Source organism: Anomalospiza imberbis, chromosome 3 (genome assembly GCF_031753505.1).
Source record: "Anomalospiza imberbis isolate Cuckoo-Finch-1a 21T00152 chromosome 3, ASM3175350v1, whole genome shotgun sequence".
NCBI classification, from domain to species: Eukaryota; Metazoa; Chordata; class Aves; order Passeriformes; family Viduidae; genus Anomalospiza; species Anomalospiza imberbis.
In genome coordinates, this window is record NC_089683.1 from 90,530,953 (window position 1) to 90,552,673 (window position 21,721).

A 21,721-nucleotide genomic window follows, 5' to 3' on the forward strand; every position below is an offset into this window, starting at 1 on the left:
TTTTGGGGTGGAGTGGGTATCTTTCGCTTCATGGTTGAGGACTGATTGGGTTAGTGAACTGAGATCTGAAGATTTTGTGAAGCCACAATGCACAGCAGAGCTGAAGCAGAGATCTACTTAATTTCTCCAGATGTCATAATATCCTCCTTAATAATCTAAATATAGACTGTGTGGAATTCAAACAGTAAAATCTGTGACTGATGTAAAGCTCCTCCTGCCCCAAATGAGGATTTTTGTGGACAAAATTACTTTTATTTTTTCCTTTTGTTATTCTAACAAAGGAGGCATCAGTTGCTACTGTCTTGATAAATAAACCTTTATGTGATGAATTCTCTCATACAAGCTATAGGAGTTACAGAGGAATATCCACAGATATACTTCAGAACCTCTGGATTTCAATTTGCTACCTGCCAAACTCCAAAACCTTTTTGAAAAGTCAGATGGGTGTAGCTTGTTAAGCAGTGTCTTGCACTGTGTTTACTTCTGTAAAGACCCTTTGGAAGTAAAATACCACGTAGGGTGTGTTAGTTTATCAGAAATTAAATCCAAAGTATCTACTTTCTTACAGATACAGAAAAATACAGATATAGAATATCTTACAGATAAAGGAAATATCAGGAGCCAAAATGATGATAAAATTTATCAGTTTTAATGGAAGGGTTATAAAGCTCTAATTTATAGTTTTTTTGTGTTATGTTATCAAAACTGTTTTCACATTAAAATTTGAATTAGTTCTATTATTGACTTAGGTAATTTTAAACTGTGCAATACAATTGCTCCCCAGTTATCTAGAAGTTAGGGTTTTTTAAAATAAAGTTTTATTTACAGATAAAGCAATGTATGTTAGGTGAGGGCTTGGATCTAAGTCAAATTTTGCTATTGTGACATTTTTATGTATTTCCTTCCATTGAGTATGTGAGTGGCTTGAATGTGTATCTCATCTAATGCAAAGGAGGTAAAAAAATTGTTAATCTTAGTTGATTTATATTATTTTAATTTAAGCTTCAGTTCCATTACTTTTTGATTAAACATACTTATGTCTGATGTTATCCATCTTTTATCACTATGAAATCTGTTCCCAAGCAGAAAGAAGGATGGCATCTGAATTATGCAGAAATCATTTTCTATCTATTTTTCTTCAAATGCTGGGCAGTCTTTTTCATAATCCCACCAATATTGCATGTGGCTTGTTCTAATCCTCTGCCTATTTCTGAATATTCAACTATCAAACCTTGGTCTTCTACTGTTTGTTTTTATGGCAATGTATTGTCCTGGATGTCATTTACTTCAGGTGTAGCTCAAACTCCCAATTCAAGTGTGAAGAACAGTGAGTTATCATTAGTTCTGAAATGTTTGAGCTATCAGTTTTTAAAGTGGTCTTCATTGGAAAGTGGAAATGCAGTTTGTACATTTCTAAGTATAACTTAAAAAAAAAATAACCATGCTCTGTTGATTGAATTAGCAAAAATTTTATCAAACAGCTTAGATCACAAATCAGTCACAAGTTACATAGGTAACTACCATAAATAAGATTTCATTCATAGCAATGACCTCTTGGGGTATGTGGTTGATTTGTTACTGTTTAAATCTTGTGATCCCCATAAATGCAACTGGAGACAAACAATGAGAAATTTCCTTCTTGTGTTTGATGGACAGACATACACAGCCTTCTGCAGTAAACCAGGTGAAATTTCACTGTTACGTAGGGATGATCATTACCCACTTTCCTGATGAGCAAAAGCTATTGAGCACTGTTGGATACAACTCACTGAATTATAGTTGCAGGTGTTTGTTGTGTCCCTAAAGCAAGCATCTCCTTTCTGTGTTAGTAACCCAGGAAATATAAGTGAAAATAAAAAAAAGCAGTACCACCCCAACAATAGCTGGCCTTGGATTTCTGGCTTGTTAGCAAAACAATTTTCCTTTACCAAAACCCAGTCAATCCTTTTTGGTTTCTGAGAAGGAAAGAGGACTGACAGATGCTTCCTGGTAACTAGTCTGTGCTACCTGTGCAGGTTCAGAGGCAGCACATAAACTCTGTGCTGTGTTCTTCCTGCTGTGCACATGATCTGTACCTTCTTTGGTGGTGGCTTCCCTTGCTGTCCACAAGCCAGTTCTTGAGGTATTTTGTGTGTAAGGGAGAGATCAGAGGCATGGGAAGTAGAAGAGTGGGGCACAATAATAGCAACAGGAAATAGGCATAGTGGGAGGAGAGCTAAAATAAACAATGAAAAGAAAAATGAGAATGTGAGTTGCACTTTATTACATCGCTCACAGGGGCCATTGATACTTAATGTGTCTTTGCATTCTTGTGTTGTTAAATTCATGTCATCGGGGTCAGATTTTGCACTTGGTATTACTTGTCCTGTTGTCCTGCATATGTACCAAGTTCTTCAACTTCCGTGTTATGTTACTGCTTGGTTTTAGTCACATTCATCCGGGCTGTCTGGAAATCTGCCTCAGTGACTCAGAAAGAAATAAAAATATTTCCTTGTTTTGTAAGACCTACTGTCTTTGCACCCTTTGACCTTATTTCATTTTGTCAATAAGAGCAGCTATAGCTTGTTTCAGGAAGGTAAATTTCTATATATCCATACAAACCAGGCAGCAGAATGCTGTATTGAAGGAATGAATAGTATGGAGGTAGAACACAAATGTTAATTCATCATTGATGACATCTAAATGGACAACCATACTATTTCTTTCAAATCCTCGTGAACAATTTCAGTCTTTAAGCCACATATATATCCTTATTTTTCTAGGGACACTTACTTTGTATCCTCTGACGATGTTAATCCATCTTAATTTGGTTTTGACTATCGAAACTGTATACAGAAGTCATTGTTTCTAAAGTTCTAATTCTCAGTATTTCTCTGCTCATAATGTTATGCTTCTGTATCCATGGTGTTTATTACAGCTTTGAAATTCTGCTTCTGGCAAAGATGACTTAAGATTAGGTTCTTTCAAATGGAAACTAAACTTACTAGCTGTTTTTAATAATATGTAAAAATGAATGAATGGTTTTAAATTAACAGGAAATTATGTTGTATACTTAGTCTTGCATGTGTGGAACTCTAAACTGCTTGCAAATACTTGTAATGCTGATTTCCCATGCTTTCTAAAATTAATCTTTTGAAATAAACATGCTTTTAATATAAATATTGGAAGGCAGGAAATAGAAGATTGCTACCTGAAAGGCATGCTCATAATGTATTTAATTACATGTTTGCTTGTGTTTTCAAATGTAGGTGTGCGCCTAGACCGAGTACGTGGAGGTCGCCAGAAGTACAAGCGCAGAATAGATGCAGAGAACAGCCCATACCTGAACCCTCAGCTAGTTCAGCCAGCAAAAAAGCCATGTAAGTACACCACATACACAGTGTTTCCCTCTCAGTACAGGCTATTGACTCCTAGCCCTGTTTGCTAAGCTCCTTCTGGGTTGAACAAGGGTTTGGTCAGAAAATATTACCATGAAGACTATTGATTTGGCTGTTAACAGCTTTTGTTTTAAATATGCTCATCTTTCTCAAGTGGAGTTGAACAAAGAGTGTTTTTACAGGTGGGAGTGTATAAAAGCATGGTTTATGCAGTGAAAATTTTACATTTACAGGTTATCTTTATTTTCAGTGGTACATAAAATGGTTCATACTGTGATCATTAGCTCATTGAAGCTTCTACTTTCAGATTTCACAAGAAAGTGATTTTTGTAGTTTTCACTAACTAAATGAGTTTGACTGCTCAACCTCCCAATGAAAATACATTAGCAGCCTCATTAATTTATACCTATAGATTAATACACTACCTAGCATTAGATTAAAACAGCAATATGCCACACTAATAACAAAGCAGAAAGTGCTAGTTTGGGCTCTAGTACCCTCATGGATTTTTTTTCCCTTTGTTTTCTTATGTTTTAATAATGTCCTTGATTGTATCCCACCAGGCTGAAATTAAGAGAGAAAGAGATGATCATCTCACTGCTAAAATACAAGTTCCATCCTCTTTGCGATTAACTAAAAATAGTTAGGGGTTTTGCTTTGCAGCTTATATAAACTCAAGCAGTGACTGTACTAATTCCATGAAGTAAATTTAATAGCATTATAGCTGTAGTGCAAGAGGCTGGTGTATTACCCTGCAAAGACACACAGGCTCTGTATCAAGTGTTGTAAACTCTTCCAAATTCAAATGAGAATACATACATGCAGTTGCTCCTGCTGAGTAGGTTAATTTGCTCCTAACATGGATAAATAAGCCAGTGAAGTAAGGAGAGCAAATTCCTTCTTGTCTCCTATTTGCCTCTGCCCCTAAGCTTCTGACAACACACGTGTCAGTTTTAGCCCCTTGAAAATACCTGTCTGGATGGAAAATGGAATCTGTATCTGATGGTGTTCCCCAGTAGGGGACAGTGCTGTGTACAATACGTTTGAGCATATGGGGATCTGGAGAGCAAATAAACAGTCTTTGAACTGTAAGTGAAAGGGCATTTTAGCTGTGTCAAAGAAAAAACAGCCAGTTTTACATAAAATTAAGGCTTAAGTGAACATATGGCATAGTTTCCTTTTGCCTTTCCAAAAAACATTATGCTGATTATATTCCTTCAATTGTCCAATCTGGCATCTTCTACTCAGCCTCCATAAGCTGTCCCACTGTTCTGTAAATACAATCTAGGGCTGCACTAAGCAGATTTTGCACATTATAATAAAAACTTTCTGATAATACAATAAAATTTAATAAACTCTAATGCTTAATTTCATTAGAGGTTTAGTTTTCCTGGGTGCACAGATTGTCAGTTTTTCATTTACTTGATATTGTCATTGAGTAGAAATGTTGACAGCCTAACATACCAAAAAAAGCCAAGGCCAGCCAAACAGACAAAAAAAAAATCCAACTCAAAAGCCCCAAGCCCTTAAGATATGAACAGAGGTTAATGCACTTGTACTGAAATACAAGAATCTCTGTGGAAACCCAAGATTATTTCAATGTGGTGCATTACATTACCTATAAGGAGATAACTGCACCAATTTCTGTAAGCTCCAGTTGTCTGAGATAAACTAACCTCCTCATAAATCATTACTCATTATCTGAGTGCCTCCCTTTTTTTTCTTAGCTTGTCCAAGTACAAACAATTTTGTCATAAACATTTTTAAAACTTAATTTTCAAATCCTGGCAGATAAGTGTCCATACTTGAAACAGTTGAATCAGTTTTGTGTGGAAGTAGCCTGGGAGATTTTCTGGACCCTGTTTGTGCGTAACAAAGGCACAGGAATGAAAATTGGGTTCTATTGATTCTAATTAGGGAAACATTAAATAAGGTTTACCTAGAAACGGTGCTCATGGCCATTCAATTTCCTGAGTGATGGAGTTTTCTGAGTACATTCAGAATTTTCCTATGTTCTGTGCTAATGCATGTGCCGATACATGTAGCTGTTTCCCCCTGTAAGGAAAGAGTAGGTGTTTGGATGATCTTTCCTACACTTACTTCTGATCTCTATTGTATTTTCCAGCTTCACCATAGAATTTAATGGCCTGGCCGTAGATTTTATTGACTGCAAAAATAAAAAGGATTTGAGATTTTGCAAATCCTGAGTCAAAATAGCAATATTCCTAAATCAACTATGGAATGCCATTGGTGAGGAGCCTCATACGTGAATGAAAGTTGTTCTTTGGCTATTTCTTCTGCTGCAGGGGAAAAAAACCCCAGAACTTGGGGATGAGAGGGCTTCTCATTCATTTATCATGGTTTAAAAACCCAAAAAGTAGAGGTCCTCAGCTGAGTATGTTTGGATGTTAAGAAACTCTTAATTAATTTGACCTATTTTCCTAACTAATTAAAAATACTGGAATTTGGAAAGAAGTAATGTTATTTTTTCTCACTTACATGTTTTCTGTGTGAAATTGAACACGTTTAAAATTTAAAAAAGAGACTGTTTAAAAATTTAAAAAACTTGCAAAGGCTGTTTGCCAATATAAATGAAATCTACCATCTGTCATTTGTAAATAAGAATAGAATTCTTCATTAATCAGTTTGATAATCTGTCAACTATTGAGATCAAAAATTGCATCAGTTGGCATAGTTCCTATAGTTCATATAAAGCATGAATATGTCCCCTTGTAATAAAACAAGCTTGATGTGATGGTTTCCAGTTGGCTCTTGCACTTATTATATGAAGGACTAACATATATCACAACTTCTGACACACAAATTTGGAATAAGGCACAAATTGTAGAGACAGTAGATCAGAGTCAAGGAGTCTGTGTCACTAAAGAGCAGTAAAGTATCAGAAATCTGAATCGAGTGAGCATTTTATGGAAATATGTCATGGACTAGTAAGGGATCCTTTTTGACATTGATGCCTCAGGTTTTAGCTTTTATGTTTTTCAGATTCTGTACTGCTTTAGTGTGTAGTTCTGAGCTTCGTATTAAGGGATGGTAAGCTCTCTTCACAGAGTAGGTAGACAAAACAATTCCTTTTTTAGCTTGGGACCAAGGACAGCTGATCCAAATTTCAGGCCCAAGAGCATAAACAGTGTGTATTGAAGAGAGAAAAATAAGAAGGATGGGACTTCATGACTTAAAGCTATAATTAGACAATTAATTTCAATATGGTAATGGACAAGAACTTATAAAAGTGAGAGACCTCATGACTGGTCATCCATTTTGTGATGATTTTGGTCCATTTTAGGTGCAGCCCTGGCTGGGCTCTTGTACTGCCCATGGTGTATCCATTGAGGCTTTTTAGTAAATCCTTTCTTTATTCTTAACTCCATCTAGCCTCTGTTCTAAATCAGCCTTCACAAGGCATCAACACTGCTGTGCAAATTAGTCAGCTTCCATTGCAGAAGAACAATGTGCTCTGTCCTGTGACTTAATGCAGATTGGGAAAATTATACTAATTCTGGCAGCATTCTCTGCACTCAGAAAATACTTGGTGTCTTCTCACAGTGGAATCCCATTTATTTCAGGCCTTATAAGGTTTTGTCTCACTGAAGGGAACAGATTCATGTAAAATCACTAAAGAGAGCTGTTTGGGCTTTAAATTCTGATGGTGCATTTGAGGTCAAAAGATATACCTACCAGGAAAAGTAAAATTTAAATATATTGGGAAGTATAGTAATGTACCCTGTATTAGGAGGCTTAATGAATTAGTCCTTTTCCCATTTTTCAGTTCTGCCTTCTCAGAGTAATAAATCAGGCTCCTGTATAGGGATAAAATATTTCCATTGTGTCTTCACATTCATATAGTGCTCATATTATGTTTATCCTACTTCCAGAATAGCAACACTGTATTGTAAATCTTGTGGGCTCTTCTTTTTTTTTTTCTTCTTTGCATTTTTCCGTATAACTTAATTGATTATTCCAAATAGATGTCACAAGTCAACTGAATAAAAAAGTAAATATTTAACATGTGAATGAAAATACTGTATAGATAAAAACAAGCAGTGTGTGACTACAATAAAGTATTATTCCGTGCACAAAACCAGTTTTCTGAGGTAGAGTTTTCATTCTTTCATACTTTGCTTAGTTTTACACTCTTTTTTCTTTTTGATTTTCGTGTTTTTTTCAGATTAAAAATGAGAAGGAGATCATTAGTCTGGGTTTGTAGGTAAAGAATGTTAATTGGGGTCACTGACAGAAGTTACACATTTCAGTGATTGACTAATTGCATGTGGTGTTTACTCACTCAAAAATACCCCTGCCTTTAAGGGATGGGGTGAGCTGCAGGTAATAAAATGAAGGCAAAACTTTTCTGTTTGAATAGTGCAAAATTCCCTGTAATGCATTAATCTTTTCCCATAAAGTTTGTACTCCAGTAATAAAAGGGGATCATGTATTTCTGTGTTCTGTTGAATTTATTATCTTAAGAACATACATGTGTGGCTTGATAAACACTTTTAATGGATCAGATTTGTTTGTGCTGTAACCACTTGTAGGAGGTCATGAAGTTACAATAAGGTGTAATTAGGTTCAGTGTATTAAGACAAATTTTTGTGCACTTTGAAATCTGAGCCATCTGTTTGAAGTGTAAAATGATGCTACTGGTGATCTTGTAATGTTCTGGACCATTTTTGCAGATAACAAGATTGTCTCCCATTTGCTGGTGGCTGAACCAGAGAAGATCTATGCTATGCCTGACCCCACTGTTCCAGACAGTGACATCAAAGCACTTACCACTCTTTGTGACCTGGCAGACAGAGAACTGGTGGTGATCATTGGATGGGCTAAGCATATTCCAGGTACATACAGTATTTATTGCAAATTGATAATGTACAGAAATCATCATGTGCATTATTCTGTGCTGGTAAAAAACACTATTTTTTACTCTCCCTACAATGCATAAAGTTTTCCTAAGGCTCCAGAATATTCCCACAGAATATAGTTTAGGTGGTCCTGTATCTTACCTTGGAAGTAGTAGTGTTGTTGCTGCGAGTGTTACCATGTTAATAAGTTTCACATGCTGCTTTGAGAATTTATTTTCATGTATTGCTATTATTGAGATAAACTCCCCTTGCTATCCAGAGCATTAGCCTGGAATAAAGGGTCATACAAGTCCTCTCCTCTGTAGTCATCTGATTCAGCAGTATTTGAATGTAAGTCTGGCTCCTCTGTTAGGCAAATGCAGCACTACTGACCACAGGAGGTGAAAAAATTCTGTTATATTTTGGCAAGGCACAGAGGAATTGTTCTCTTCATTGACTGATCTAGTGTGAAAACTGAACTGTACCAGCAATTCAGTACAAAGAACTGAATTGTCCCAAAAAGTCTCCTCTTAAAACTTAGTATTTCCTTGATCTGCACAGAATGGACTGCAGTCTGCATCACATAAATGCACTGATATTATAAAAGCTGACTGGCAATGTTATTAGCAAGAAAAATGGGAGTCATCAAAAGCAGTTTCTCAGAAGATTAGCAATTCCTTCAGATATCATTTCAGGTGTATTTTTTACCCCTCCCCAGTGCTGAGGTGTTTGTTCTTGCTCTGTGGGCTAGCAGACAAACTTACAGAAGTCTCCAGGGTTCTCAGTCTATCACCTTTCACAAACTGTAAAGTCATATGAAAAAGGTCAGCTTTTTCTCTTGTTTCTTAAGGTATTTTTCTTGTCCAGCAGATGAGTGAGTGTGTTGGTGTGCTTTCATCAGCTCATTAGTTTTCTAATTTTGATAGTGGAACCTTATTAACCATGAGAGTGGATAACCTTCCACTCCTCAGAGTAATAAGTCATTCTCATTTTAGATGTTATTTTGGGGCACCTTAATAGTAGAATAAATAATCCAGTCAGTTGTTTGTTTATCAGAGTTAAAGATATTTTATTTGTAGTTTCAAAAGAAAATGCAAAGAAATAGTCATGCTGTTTGTTTCTTTTCCCTTGTTCTAACCAGTTCTTCTGGGTCATCTTGGATAAATATAAATGCAATCAAAGAAAAATAATAATTTGTGTTTTACGAAGTGTTGGTTTTTTTTTGGTTTTTTTTTTTTTTTTTTTTTTACTTCAGAGGAAAGACAACAGCCTACAGATTTTAAAATAATCAGTTTAAATTTAGTCATTCCCTGTGCCACAAACAGTGGATAAACAAGCTCTTGTATCACAAGCAGTGTTTTTCTGGTACAGTTAACTTATTTCTGTCTCCTTAAACTAGTTTGTCTTTATGCTTTGAATGCTACAGTAATTTCTTTAATCAAATTGATGGAAGTCCCTTTCCCAGCCCACACTGAAACCAATTTATTGGTCATGATACGCCGGCTATGTTGCTAACAGTCGTAACGAACTGTCAGGCAATATCGCAGTGCAGCTAATTTGAAGTCATTAGGTGTGCAGCGTTCAGGCAACAATTTGTTACAGTGGTTAGGAACACAGCTGACATTTCTGAATGGCTTTGTTCAGAGCAGTTCTAGATGAGCCCAAGCAAATTGTAAACTAATTTAAACATCACTCTATATTATAGGAGCTACTTTGTCTTACACTGGTTGCTAATAAAGCACCCCAAATTAAGTCAAAATGAGTTAAGCAGGTGAGTTTTGAGTTTCATGTTTGGAAGATACCTAGATCACCTTAACCAAAATAGAGTAGCTCTCAAAGAAGTCAGTCATGCTCCGTAGCAGTTGCAGGGGAACTTTTGTCAGTCTGATTTGTGAATATGCTGTGTAGCTTGGATTTGTCTTGGAGGGATGGGAAGATCAGAGGGATGAGAGTGAGCAGCCTTTAAAATTATGGCTTTGGTTAGTGTGGAAAAGGTATTAGATGCCATAAACTGGCCCAGAAAATATAAAATCAGAATCACTTGAGGAACTTACCTGCCACAAGACAGCATTTTAGTACAAAGTAAGCTAAATCCACACCTACGGTGGTAAAGCCACCCTAGCTAGGTGTACTTACCTGATTTCATTTACAAATTAGAATTAAAAAAAAATAACAGGCAATAAAGACAATCTCTTTATAAGCCTTCAGGTAACAGAGGACAGTGATAAAATCTGTGCTTGTTGTCTGGCATTTGATCACAAAAATCAAAATGCAAAAGGGCTGGACATGCTGAAGGGCAAATATGATGACCTTTTGTAGCTTGATTTTGAATGTTGGAGTAGGGCAGAACTTGGACTGGCTACGCTCAGCTGATGTCTGGCACAAAACAGCATCTGTAAGAGCCTGCGTTGGTGCTGCCTGTTTGCAAAGCTAACGAATGTTACTGTAGGCAGAAGCATAACGGGATGGGGAAAAGGATGAATTAGGAAAGGGGTGCAAATTGCATAAAAGTTCACTGTAGCTTGGCAGACTAAGTAAACCCTTAGTGTAAATCTTGTAGAGTCGATTAATTACACCACTAGTGAATTTGTGCCTAGCACAGCAAAGCAGCAATCAGCAAATCTTTCTTTACTATAGTGATTTCTTAAGGTTCAGTGTAATTAAAGGCCCTTATATATCAGGTGCTTAATAACTAATAAAGATCTCAACTCTAAAGCATTGCAATGTAAAATTTGTCTTTGTGGAGGAAACCAAAGCAATGGTTTTGCTCTTCTGAAAAAAAGCCTTTTAATAGGATTATCTACAAAAGTGTAACAATGCAATATTCATTCTGCCCTGGCCAACCATTTCCCATTTCAGTCATAGACTAAAAAATGTTTTCAAATTATACAAACTTCAAGTCCTTTCATAAAATCATTAGTATTTTTGTGGTATTGGAAATATTTCAGTAGTTGCTTTTATTGAACAAAAAGTCTATACCATATACAAAAGGAAATATTGAAAGAAAAATATACGTGGAAAGCCTTTATCAGTAAATAGAATTAGTCTCCTTGCATTTATAAATCAAATAAATGGAAAGTGTGTTGTTATGAAACATGACCATGTCTTATCTGAAGACGAAAAAGATCACAATGGCATTAGGAAATGCTTGACTTTAGTTAGAGAGGCGTAAGGGCACAAGAACAGATGATGGTGCCCTAATAGCCCTTTTTAAGAATGACAGGGCCCCGCCATTAGCATCCTTTTATATCCTTGGAAATTGCTCATGCCTCGCTTTTATGGTTCCTATCTGCCTGACTCTTTTTTATTTCTCTTTCAATTTCATCCGCGCTCGGATAAGCGCATGCTAACACAATATGATTGAGCTGTAAAATGGAACGCTGTCGCCTCTAATCTCTTTTATGTAGATATGGAGGTACTTCCACACTCCACTTCATTCTCTCTCCATTGTTGGCCTTTTTAGAATGTGTTGCCAAGTAATGGAGGCTCAGTCAAATATTAGAGCTAGGTTTCACAGGGTGTGATAAGAAGATTATCAGGCCAGCAGTCAGATCTATTGTTGTTCTTTGTGTCAGATTAAAATATTCTGATGTACTGTAACTTTGTTAGTAAAATACTGAAGGTGCTTAGGGAGAGAGGCTGATGCTGCTTCATCTCCTGCGTGATGAGACAAAACGCCTATTAACTGATCTAAATAAATTGTAAATATATTAGGAAGCCTCTGCAAAATCTATTTTATTTTATTTTATTAAATTTATTTTATTTATCTTTTAAATATGGAAACCTTTCTTAATTCAGTATTTTGTGGTAGTTGAGTATCCTACTCTTCACATTGTATTTTGGGGAGTTTCCATTTCATTGGTTGCCTTATATTAATTAAACTTTCGCTGTCTAGGGTGGTTTTCTGCTGAGACCCACTCACAGTACCAGTACGGTTTCAGCTGGATTTTTGTAACTCTCTCATTGACATTCACCAAAATGTGCAACATTTTTTCATATTAAGTGGAGGCAGCAAACATTAAGCTCTTAAAAATGTGCATAACAGGAAGCTAAAGAAAAAATGTTCTCTACAAAATTTGCATGCATGAAAAAACATCAACCAGACCATAGAAATCAACTTTTTTTCACTTAAGATGAAAAATTTGTTTGGAAACAGTAAATCAGACTAATACATCAAAAATAAGTAGTTACACTATTTAGTAAAATAAGCCTGCTTGTCTTCAGCTGTTGTCCCTGTTTTGTTAGCGGTAACAGTGTTCAAGGAAGGGAATAGTTAGAAATTGATACTGCCACTGGTGCTAGTATTGGGGAAAAAAAAGGCATGATTTTGATGTAACAAATACAATGTTTTGAATATTTTAATGTTTTATGAAACACTGTTGTTCCAGCATACTCTTTTTGGAGGACAATATTTAAGCTCTCCTTTCCAAAGCAGCTCTCAGGGGTGTAGTTTGACATTATAATATTGAACAAGAACATGATTTGCTGCAGAGTTGTCATTTCTAAAATGCCCTTTTCTCACCATGTGTTTCAGACATACCACCCCATGTAGGTAAAAGTTGACCACAATCACTTGTGTGGATTGTTGTTGGGGCAGCCCGTAGAAAATCTCAGCTCTGCACGGGGGACAGGTCTTGCCTGTGCTGTATGTCTGTGCCGTGCTGCCTGCTGCTGTAAAATTTGTTTTTTGTGCTCAGCCTTCCCTAGTCCCTTGTGCTGCTAGCTGGGTTTAGGGCCATTTCAGACACAACCCTGCAGCTTCTGAGAGCACCCCATCACAGGGTGCCTGTCCCTCCACAGACAGCTGGGCATGTAAGTGTGGTGTTCACTGCTCTTGTGACATGGAATGGAGGATGAGTTGTGAGGTGCTAAGAGGTTGGCAGGAATAATAACTTGAGCCTCCCGGGGAATCAGGACATCCTGCCCTTTCTCAAAGTGCTAACTGGGACACTTTATCAAAAGCCTGGTATCTGCCCTTCTTTTAACTCCTTCTACAAACATGCTTTAAGTACAGAAGCCAGACCTGCTCTCCCTGCGAGGGAAATGTTCTTGAACTCACAACTAGTGTGACATGTGATCTAAGGCAGGCCATTCCCTGGGCCTTGAGGGTAGAGATTTCAGCCAAGAGGTTTCTCAAAAACGAATGACTTCCTTGACCTCTGGCACTGAATTGTACAATATGAGAAATCAGCAATTGGCTACCAGTTTTATTTTTGAGCATTGGCGTGGATGGACCACCCAGCACTGCCAGGGTTTAGATCACCTTGTTGATTCAGGTTTCTCTAAGTAGAATGGGACAGCAGTGTGCCTAAAATGCCAGCAGTTCATCTGTCCTGGTATTTGAAGTGCTGGGAATGGTGGCAGTTTTTAATTTTTCATATTTTGAAAAGAGTATCACAGAAAAGGGTTAAGTGATCTTGCAAGGTAGGGAGGAAGAGGTAGGATGATGCATGAATAAACATGTCAACAAGTCTCCTAGCATTTTCAAAACAAAACAAGGGTCTGTAGTGTGGCAAAAGGTAGTAACCAAAGGATCTGTTCAGGTTTTTAAAAATTTTTAACATACTCAACTGAGATACAGCGTTGAGCTATTCTTGATGAATCTGTTGCTGAAGTCAGTGGCAAAATTTCAGCAGATTTCAGTACAAAAGAGTAGTAGGCTTTGCGTACAACTAGAGATGCACACACTCTAAATGCGTCTGCTAGTTCCAGTTCAGAACTGAGGGAGACAGCACTAGAGAGGTGAGGAGGTTTCTAATAATGCTAGACATAGATGTCCTGGGGTAAAAAAAGCACTTTAGTTTCCAGGTTAGTTGCTTTTGGCATTTTTTTACTTGCATTAAATTAACTGAAGGGAAAAAATAATCTCAAACATATAAACATTTCATCACCTGCAAATTATATGTGAATATAAAATAAATGTGCAGTAAAACTCAAAAAGGCACCTGAAACTCTTGCTAGTTATGACTTCAAAATCTGTACCTATTCTTGAAAAAGCTTATCTAAGAGTAATCATCACCAAAGGCATAATAAAGTCAAAAAATGGAATTAACAGGTAACAAAAGAGCTTGGCTCAATCATTATCTTTTATCATTGTCGAGGGTTTGCAGGAAAAAAAAATCCCTTATTTAAAATGGCCTTCTCTCAAGAGCAGAATTAAGCAGTGACTTTTTGTCTCTATTAAGTTCACCTTTTATTCCTGTACAAGTACTTGCTTTTCCTTCTGAGCGACTATCTTGTTTTGTTGCTTTTTTTTTTTTTAATCAGTCCTCTCCCTCCACCCATGCCCCCAACACTCACACTACACTGTCTGACTGTTGCACTTTTTTTTCTTCCCAGTGTCCCCCTTTATCTGCCTCAACCAATCTCCAAATGAATGCATGTCTATCATGGCCTTAGCTTTGACACTCTGGATATATTGATTAATAGTTGCCCTAAGCTCCTTTTAGCAAATCAAATTTTCACTTTTAGCAAGGATTTCGCCTCTGATTTATTCAGCAAAGTGAAATGCACTAAATTGACTTTGACATTCAGGGAAAATGGCTGAAAAACAAAGAGGGGAGGAAAGAGATATAAATTGTGTGGCAGCTGGAGACTTCAAGCATAAAAGAGGTCATTTTCTATAGAATATCACTGGTTAATTTGGAAACATGCATTTAAACAGGAGTATAAATTATTTTCTTAAAATTAGATGTTTTTTTAGACTGAGGGTTTGGGATATAGTAAGGTTTACTTAGCAAAATGCAATATATTCAACCCAGATTCATCACTTGCTAATCATGGTGCAAGTGTGGGACCCACTTTTGTTGCCACTAATAATTATTATGTTAAACGAGAGACAAAGAGGTTTCTGAGTAGTTTTATAATGAGGTGCTAAATTGGTAAATATCTTCCTACTATTGCATTATGTTGTTCACTCCTGTAGCCCTTTAAAAATAAGAAATGATTAATAAAAAGAGAGCAAATCAACAGTAATGAATGCCAGTGCTTTTCATTTTCTTTCTATAAACAGAAATGGCTAGTTTCTGAGTCTTAAATGCAAAAGTACAAAATTATATAGCAGCCATTTGCTATTATTATTCCAGCAAAATCCAGAGCGTTGTATTTCTCTGGGTGACTTGTAGACTGAGTTAGAGATGTTGTACGCTCACAGATGTTGCATGACTGAAGTACCAGGAGGCTGAAAATGCCCCCTTTCATATTTGCAAGTGTTCACATGCACTGCTAAATGGAATAAAGGAGAGGGGAAAAGAAGGAGAAAAATTATTATTCTGTTCCATTAGCAGATCTGTATGTTTTTGAGGGGGTGGACAAATATGCAAACTAAAACTGCAGGAAATTGTTTGGACTTGCTCCATGATCAGATTCTACAGCAAAAATGAAAAAGAAATGCAGATGGTACTTTGCTCAGTTAATCTATAGAGACAGACCAGGAGCCTTCGGTAGGATCAGTTGTCATGGGTGTGCAAGTCAGATGTGCTGTGCCAGCCTCTGTTGTTCAAGGATCTGGCCCTGAAGGGATAAATCCCCATCAGTAGTCAGTGTATCATTAGGAGCTGAGAGTTTCCTTTGTCCGCTGTGTGTACTCACCACCTCAGGACTCTGCAGCACTGTGCAGAATCAAAGTTTAAGCAAGTATTTCCACTCAGGGGACAACAATGCTCACCTTTGTACCCACTTCTTGTGTGACAAACGGGTTTACTAGATTAGGTCTGTGTAAATTGCAGATGACTCAGTAGCAGTTTTCCTTCTTCTAAGCCAACAAGGAATTAATCTTATTACCAGAGGGTAAGAGGTCTAAGTGTATCTTAACCTTTTTAATTTTACTGTAATCTCCGTTCTTTTTTTTTTTTTTTTTTGGGAAGCAAGCTGGATGTGAGGCTTCAATAATAATGGCCTTTGCAAATGGAACAAGCATCCAGAGTGCCATTCCCGACATAGCTGGGCACATTAGTTTTGCAGGCGTGTGACTATTCCATCATTCCATCTCCACCCTCCATAATTATAATTTAGCTCAACTTTATTAAAAGACCACTGGTTAAGAGTACACTGAATGAAAGAATTGAAACTTCTGAAATAGTATTTGAGGGGGTGTCCTTTCCCAAACGGTACAGTTCATACCTCAAGGATGACCAGCTTCTTACAAGTAGTGCATGGCTGCAAGGCAGGAAGATGCCTTGCTCAGAAACACAGGAAGAAAATTGGAACAAATCTTGACATTATTCCTTAAGTGAGGAATTTGCAGAAGAGACAAATTCAGCAGAACTGAGCCTGTCATTCATGTTCACTAAGTATCACTTCTGTATTTACAGGACTCCTCTCCTCTAGAAAAATAAAGTTTTTTTTTCAAGCAGATTCACAGTTTAAAGAGCATCCAAACAAAAAGTGTTCTTTTTAAGTTTTAAAATTCCTGAAGGCTTTGTTGGAGATAAGATGATCAATTTTATATGTCATTTAAATTGGCCTCTGAAAAGATTGTAGCAGACACTGAGAATGCAGAATTAAACTTAGAGTAACATAGCCCTCTTATGGGAGCTATTTAGGCAATTTAAGCTAAACATTTGACTTAGTCATCTAACTAAGCCTCCAGCAAAAATATATTTACTTTGTTCTGGGTGGGGAAGAAAAGAGCACCTTCTCAGTCATACATGTTGACACTGTAAATCCAGGATGGGAGGAAGGAGGGGGGAAAGAGCCAGTTGCTTAGGCTGGATTTAGAGCAGACAGGTCTCCACCTGTATGACTGGGTCAGAGACACAGGTTGGTCTAGTTTCCTAAAGTCAGCTGAGACCAGTTAAATACTGTAATTCTAAGAATGCCTCTACTTTCTCTCTGGATAAGTTCGGCTTCACACCTGCTTAACCTACATTAGAATAGGATTAATTACCTGAATTGCAACACCCCCTTAGCCAGTCAGCACGTTTCTGGCAGGGCACATGGTGACCTGTGTCTGGTTATATATAGTGTATGAATAACAGGGGAGCACCTGGGTTGTAATGGCAGGGCTCAGTCCAGCCTGATATAAGAATAAGCAGTTTTTAAAAAATGACTCTGCAGTAATTGCTTTCTGCAGCAGCTGGATCATACAAGGGCTTTATGAACTCATATGTTCATTGGTAGTAAGCTTTTTTGTTGGGCAATGCTCGATTTATGCACGCACATATAAATATACAGGTATGTATGTGTGTGCAGAAAGAATCCGAAGAAACACAGAATCCAAAGAGTGCAGGTACTGGATGCTCCTGTGTTTAATTACCTAGATGAAGCAGTTACTTGACTGTAAGTTTTGACTCAGTGTTTAGTGTTACTTTAATTCATTATCCCCAAGTTTAATACTGCATAGCAGGCAGTATTGAAATATTTTGGTGATTCTTCATGCAAGAAAACACACAACCTTCCTTTCATTTGAAAACATGTTCTGGAAAGTTCTCTGGGAATATGTTGGTCCGGCCAAGGTATTTTCCACACCAAACTCCTGAGGCATGTATTATAGACGAGTGGAAACTTCACAGCATAGCTCTGACCCTTCTCCCCAAGATGTTTTCATCTGCCATGTTGTGCACCATCAGTTTCAATCAGCTGCATTAACAGCTGAGGTGAAATCAAATACTGAAATGAGAAACAACTACAGTTGCAGAAGGCTCCAAGTTCAATGGAAGTGGCGCTTGCAGAGTCGAGTCAGCTCGTTCAGCAAGTCCTGACATGTTATGCATGAGAACACTGGAGCAAAGAGTTGTGGTGAGGGTGGAGAAGAGACGGGGCAAATCTGCAGTTTTCATGCATCCAGCTGTTGGAGAGATTAAGGGGGAACAGTTTAGCAGATAATGACTGCTGCTCATACATTTGTTCAAAGAAGTTGCACTTCTGGCATAAATACATCATGACACTGGCAGGCTGCAGGGTGTATTTTTAGCTAGAGATTTCTTCTGGCTATGCTTTAGCGTCATGCCTACCCTCCTGAACAGGCATTAGACTCCAAACTTGCTACGATTCAAGCTATATCTGGTAACATATAGAACTTTCTGTGACCCTTGTGTCTCTCATTAATTAACTCTGCTTGCAGGGAGAAGAATTTGAGTCCTTCCCCATATCACTCTCTTGTACAAAGCCATTCTACTCTGTGATCTGTCCTTCACTTTACTACTTTGAAGTTTCCTAGAGATAAAGTTAACTGTTGGCTAGATTCAGGAGCAGGTTGCTTAGTGTCAGTGAATCCTCAGCTGCAGATATAGCATGCAAAATGCATTGTGAATTCTAGATTATCTTCATTCAGTGAGATTATAGGAGTAAATTTTGAAGAGTTTCTTTGTGTTTTGAGTTACTTGAACATTTTCTGAACCCCATCAATGAAATATGCTGAATGCTTTGCTGAATATCTTCAACCCAAATTTGGAGTTTGCAGGATTGTGCCTTGCACATCAGTGGTGATGAGTAATTTGCTGTGTTCTGTAATCCTCACATGTGAAGCCCGCCATGGGCTCTGTAATCAAGAGGCCACTGGGAAACATGGTGCCCCAGACAGGCAGTGCAGGTAGGACTGGGGACAAGCTGGGCACTGCTGTGCAGGGTTATTCGTGCTTCCTCTGTACCATAAACCTACAGAGGGCAGTGTCTGACAAGAGGCTTAAATGGGCATTTCAGAAGATAAAGTGAAGAAAACAGGCTGTTGACAAGGAACGTTAGCATGTTCATAACCAGCAGCATTATAATCAGCCAGCATCAATGACAGACATAAAATCTTTCAGAGAACCTGCTAGGAGGAAGAAAAAATACACCTAAAAGCAGCTTGCAACAGGGTAATGGGAGCATGGGCTGCCATGGGTCCCCTGAGTTCCACTGCTGCAGCCAACACAGATGATCTCCAGTTTGCCATTGATGGCTGCACGGACAAGTGTACTGTCTCCGTGGTAGAAAGTGGTAGGTATTTATATACTGAATGGCAATACTAAACAATTTAGGAGATGCAGTGAAGTGTGTCATATCCAATTAAAAATGCAGTGAGAATTTTAGGTAGGCAAAAAGTAATTATTTAATTGGAATTTGACCAGGATGCTTTTCCACTGTTAAAATAAGTATAAATTACATGAGCTATAAAACTTTAAATTATGAAAATATTTTGAGGTCTTTGAGCATGGTAATTGGAGCTATATATTCAACTTTGTTTTTTAACCTGACACTTCATAATGGCTGTTCCCTAAAGCAAGGAGTTTTTTCACATTATCGAATATCCCTTAGTGAAGCAAATTAGCAATCAGTCTGGAAAATATTTAAGTAGTACAATCACATTATTTACACAGGCATTTCCATTGTGCAGCATTCTCTGTGTTCCCAAATATATGTAGGATCACTTCCTCAGCTGTCAACATTCACGCTTGAACCTCCCTCTTTAGTAAAGCTTTATATGAAAATCCATTTAGGCCAATAGAAAGACTTGCCTTGATTCCACTGCTTTGGATCAATCCCTAAATATGCAGGTCACAATCTGTAACCTGTATGGACCTCAGAGCTTTATTATTTGCCTTCTGCTTGAATTACCACTTTTGTGTAAATGGTAGGGGACTTTCTGCAATTCCTTGCACAAAGCTTTTTTTTCTTTTAGTACTTCTTTTTATTATTATTAACGAGAAAGAGAATCCTACTGTGGAGAATTAGAGTAATTTACTTCAACCTGAATAAGAGTCTGCTCTTATCTAGAACCATATTTCAGTGCTTACAGGAACATCAGCATCTGGCCCGAATGGTAGAATGTTTGCTTTGACAGAAACCCCTCATTTGGTATTTGGAATAATTTTAAAACAGCATCCAGCATACCCCTGGAAATAGGTTCTCTGATGCTGTGGCCACAGTCACTGATTCCAGTTGCTTGAATCATGTTGTCCAAAATACATTCTCCAATTAGCTTCCTATCAGGTTGAGGAATTCCAGGTATTTATTCTGTAAATTTTGTGCTTGTGGGAACTGCTCTCCTGGGGTTATCTGAATTAGAACCACTTTTATCTTTTTTATGCAGTTCCTCCCCCCACTCCACCTCCCTCTCTCCCCCCCCCCCCCCATTTAAGTAGAGGTTTTTTTTGCAATAGAGTTTTGCTTTTTGGGTTTTTGCTTTCTGCTTTTTAAGAACTGAAGGCACCATGAGTCCTCTCCTGGTACTCCCATTGATACATTTGTGCAGTGCTGAGGTACAGGCTCCATGTTGCATCCATACTTGGCTCATTATGCTCTTATCAAGCTCTTTGCATCCCTTTGTTTATTTGAGGAGACAGGAAGACTGTGTGAAGGCTGCTTAGTCAGGGATATCAGCGTTGTTGGCAGGGGAGTGATTGCCAGTTGAAAAACAAGGCATTATTGCTCATTTTTTCCCTCTTATTAGTTTGATTACATTTGCAAATCAAATCAATCCATCAGACATGATCAGGCCTCGTCCGCATTTTAAGGAATAGTAATCTCTGTCTAATAAGATGCAAATGTGTCACATCGGTAAGTAACCAATAAATCATCGTCTTGTCTTTGGCAATCATTAAATATCAGAACCAACAGTCAATTTTTAGTATTTTCAATTTGCGATATGCCGCTGGAATATAAAGATAGATGGACGTAATTACACAAACCAAACACTATTTCAGTTCATTCCAGACAGCAAATTTAGTGGAAGGTATAACTGGCTTGTCATCACACTACATTATTCCTGGCGGTTCATGCAAAGTTCACAGACAAGCTTCAAATGGACATTGCTTTTTTTACTCTCCTTAACAACATTCCCACTACCACCACCAAACTTCAATAAATGACTTGAAATGTTGTAGAACATCACTTCTATCAATGCACAAAATGACGCAGGAAGAGAAACATTACCCCTTTTCTTAGTTGCGGGCACCTTGTGCATGTGTAAAACTGAAGGCCAGAAGTTTCCTAATACTTGCTGCATTATTTCTCTCTCTTTTTCTTCCTTCGTCTTTAGATGTTTTAATCTGAAATGTCAGTATTTCCTCAGAGTAACTTTTCACAATTTTTTCAAGTTACCTCAGGTTTACTAATTACAAAACAAGCAAAGAGTGACAGGGAGAAGGATTGGCACACCAGCTTCCCTCCCTCTCTCTTCTCATCCCCATCTTTTGGAGGAGTGAAAATGCAAATTATTTTTCTTTATCCTTTTTTTTTTTAAATTGATTTGGGATTTGGGAAAATTGCTTGTCTCATGTGCATCCCAGGCATTAATTGATATATTTATTGTGTGATTCGCAATGTCTTGCTTTCCATTAATGACTCTTACTTGTGTACAACAATTTACGTGCTTTTCAAGAAAGAAAGAGGCATAAGATTACACCCTGGCAGCAGGAGTGGCAAAATAAACCAAAACATCATCTTAAGCAGCATAGCTTTTACTTGGATATTTTTGACTGATCTATTATTGTAGGGTACAGGCCCTAAAATTGCATACCTGCAGGGAGACTGCTAATTTCAACAGGAATTTGGGCCTGTTGGAAA

General features: G+C 37.6%; 1 protein-coding gene across 37 annotated transcripts in view; it reads left to right on the plus strand.

Annotated features, from left to right (window-relative positions):
• Window positions 1-21,721, plus strand: part of ESRRG (estrogen related receptor gamma) — a 372,308-nt gene that overhangs the window by 316,409 nt on the left and 34,178 nt on the right. For all 37 annotated transcript variants that reach the window (XM_068185666.1, XM_068185642.1, XM_068185654.1 and 34 more), the window contains 2 exons: window positions 3,249-3,359; window positions 8,072-8,233. In XM_068185666.1, the coding sequence (XP_068041767.1) occupies window positions 3,249-3,359; window positions 8,072-8,233 (273 nt within the window). The remainder of the gene's footprint in view (window positions 1-3,248; window positions 3,360-8,071; window positions 8,234-21,721) is intronic.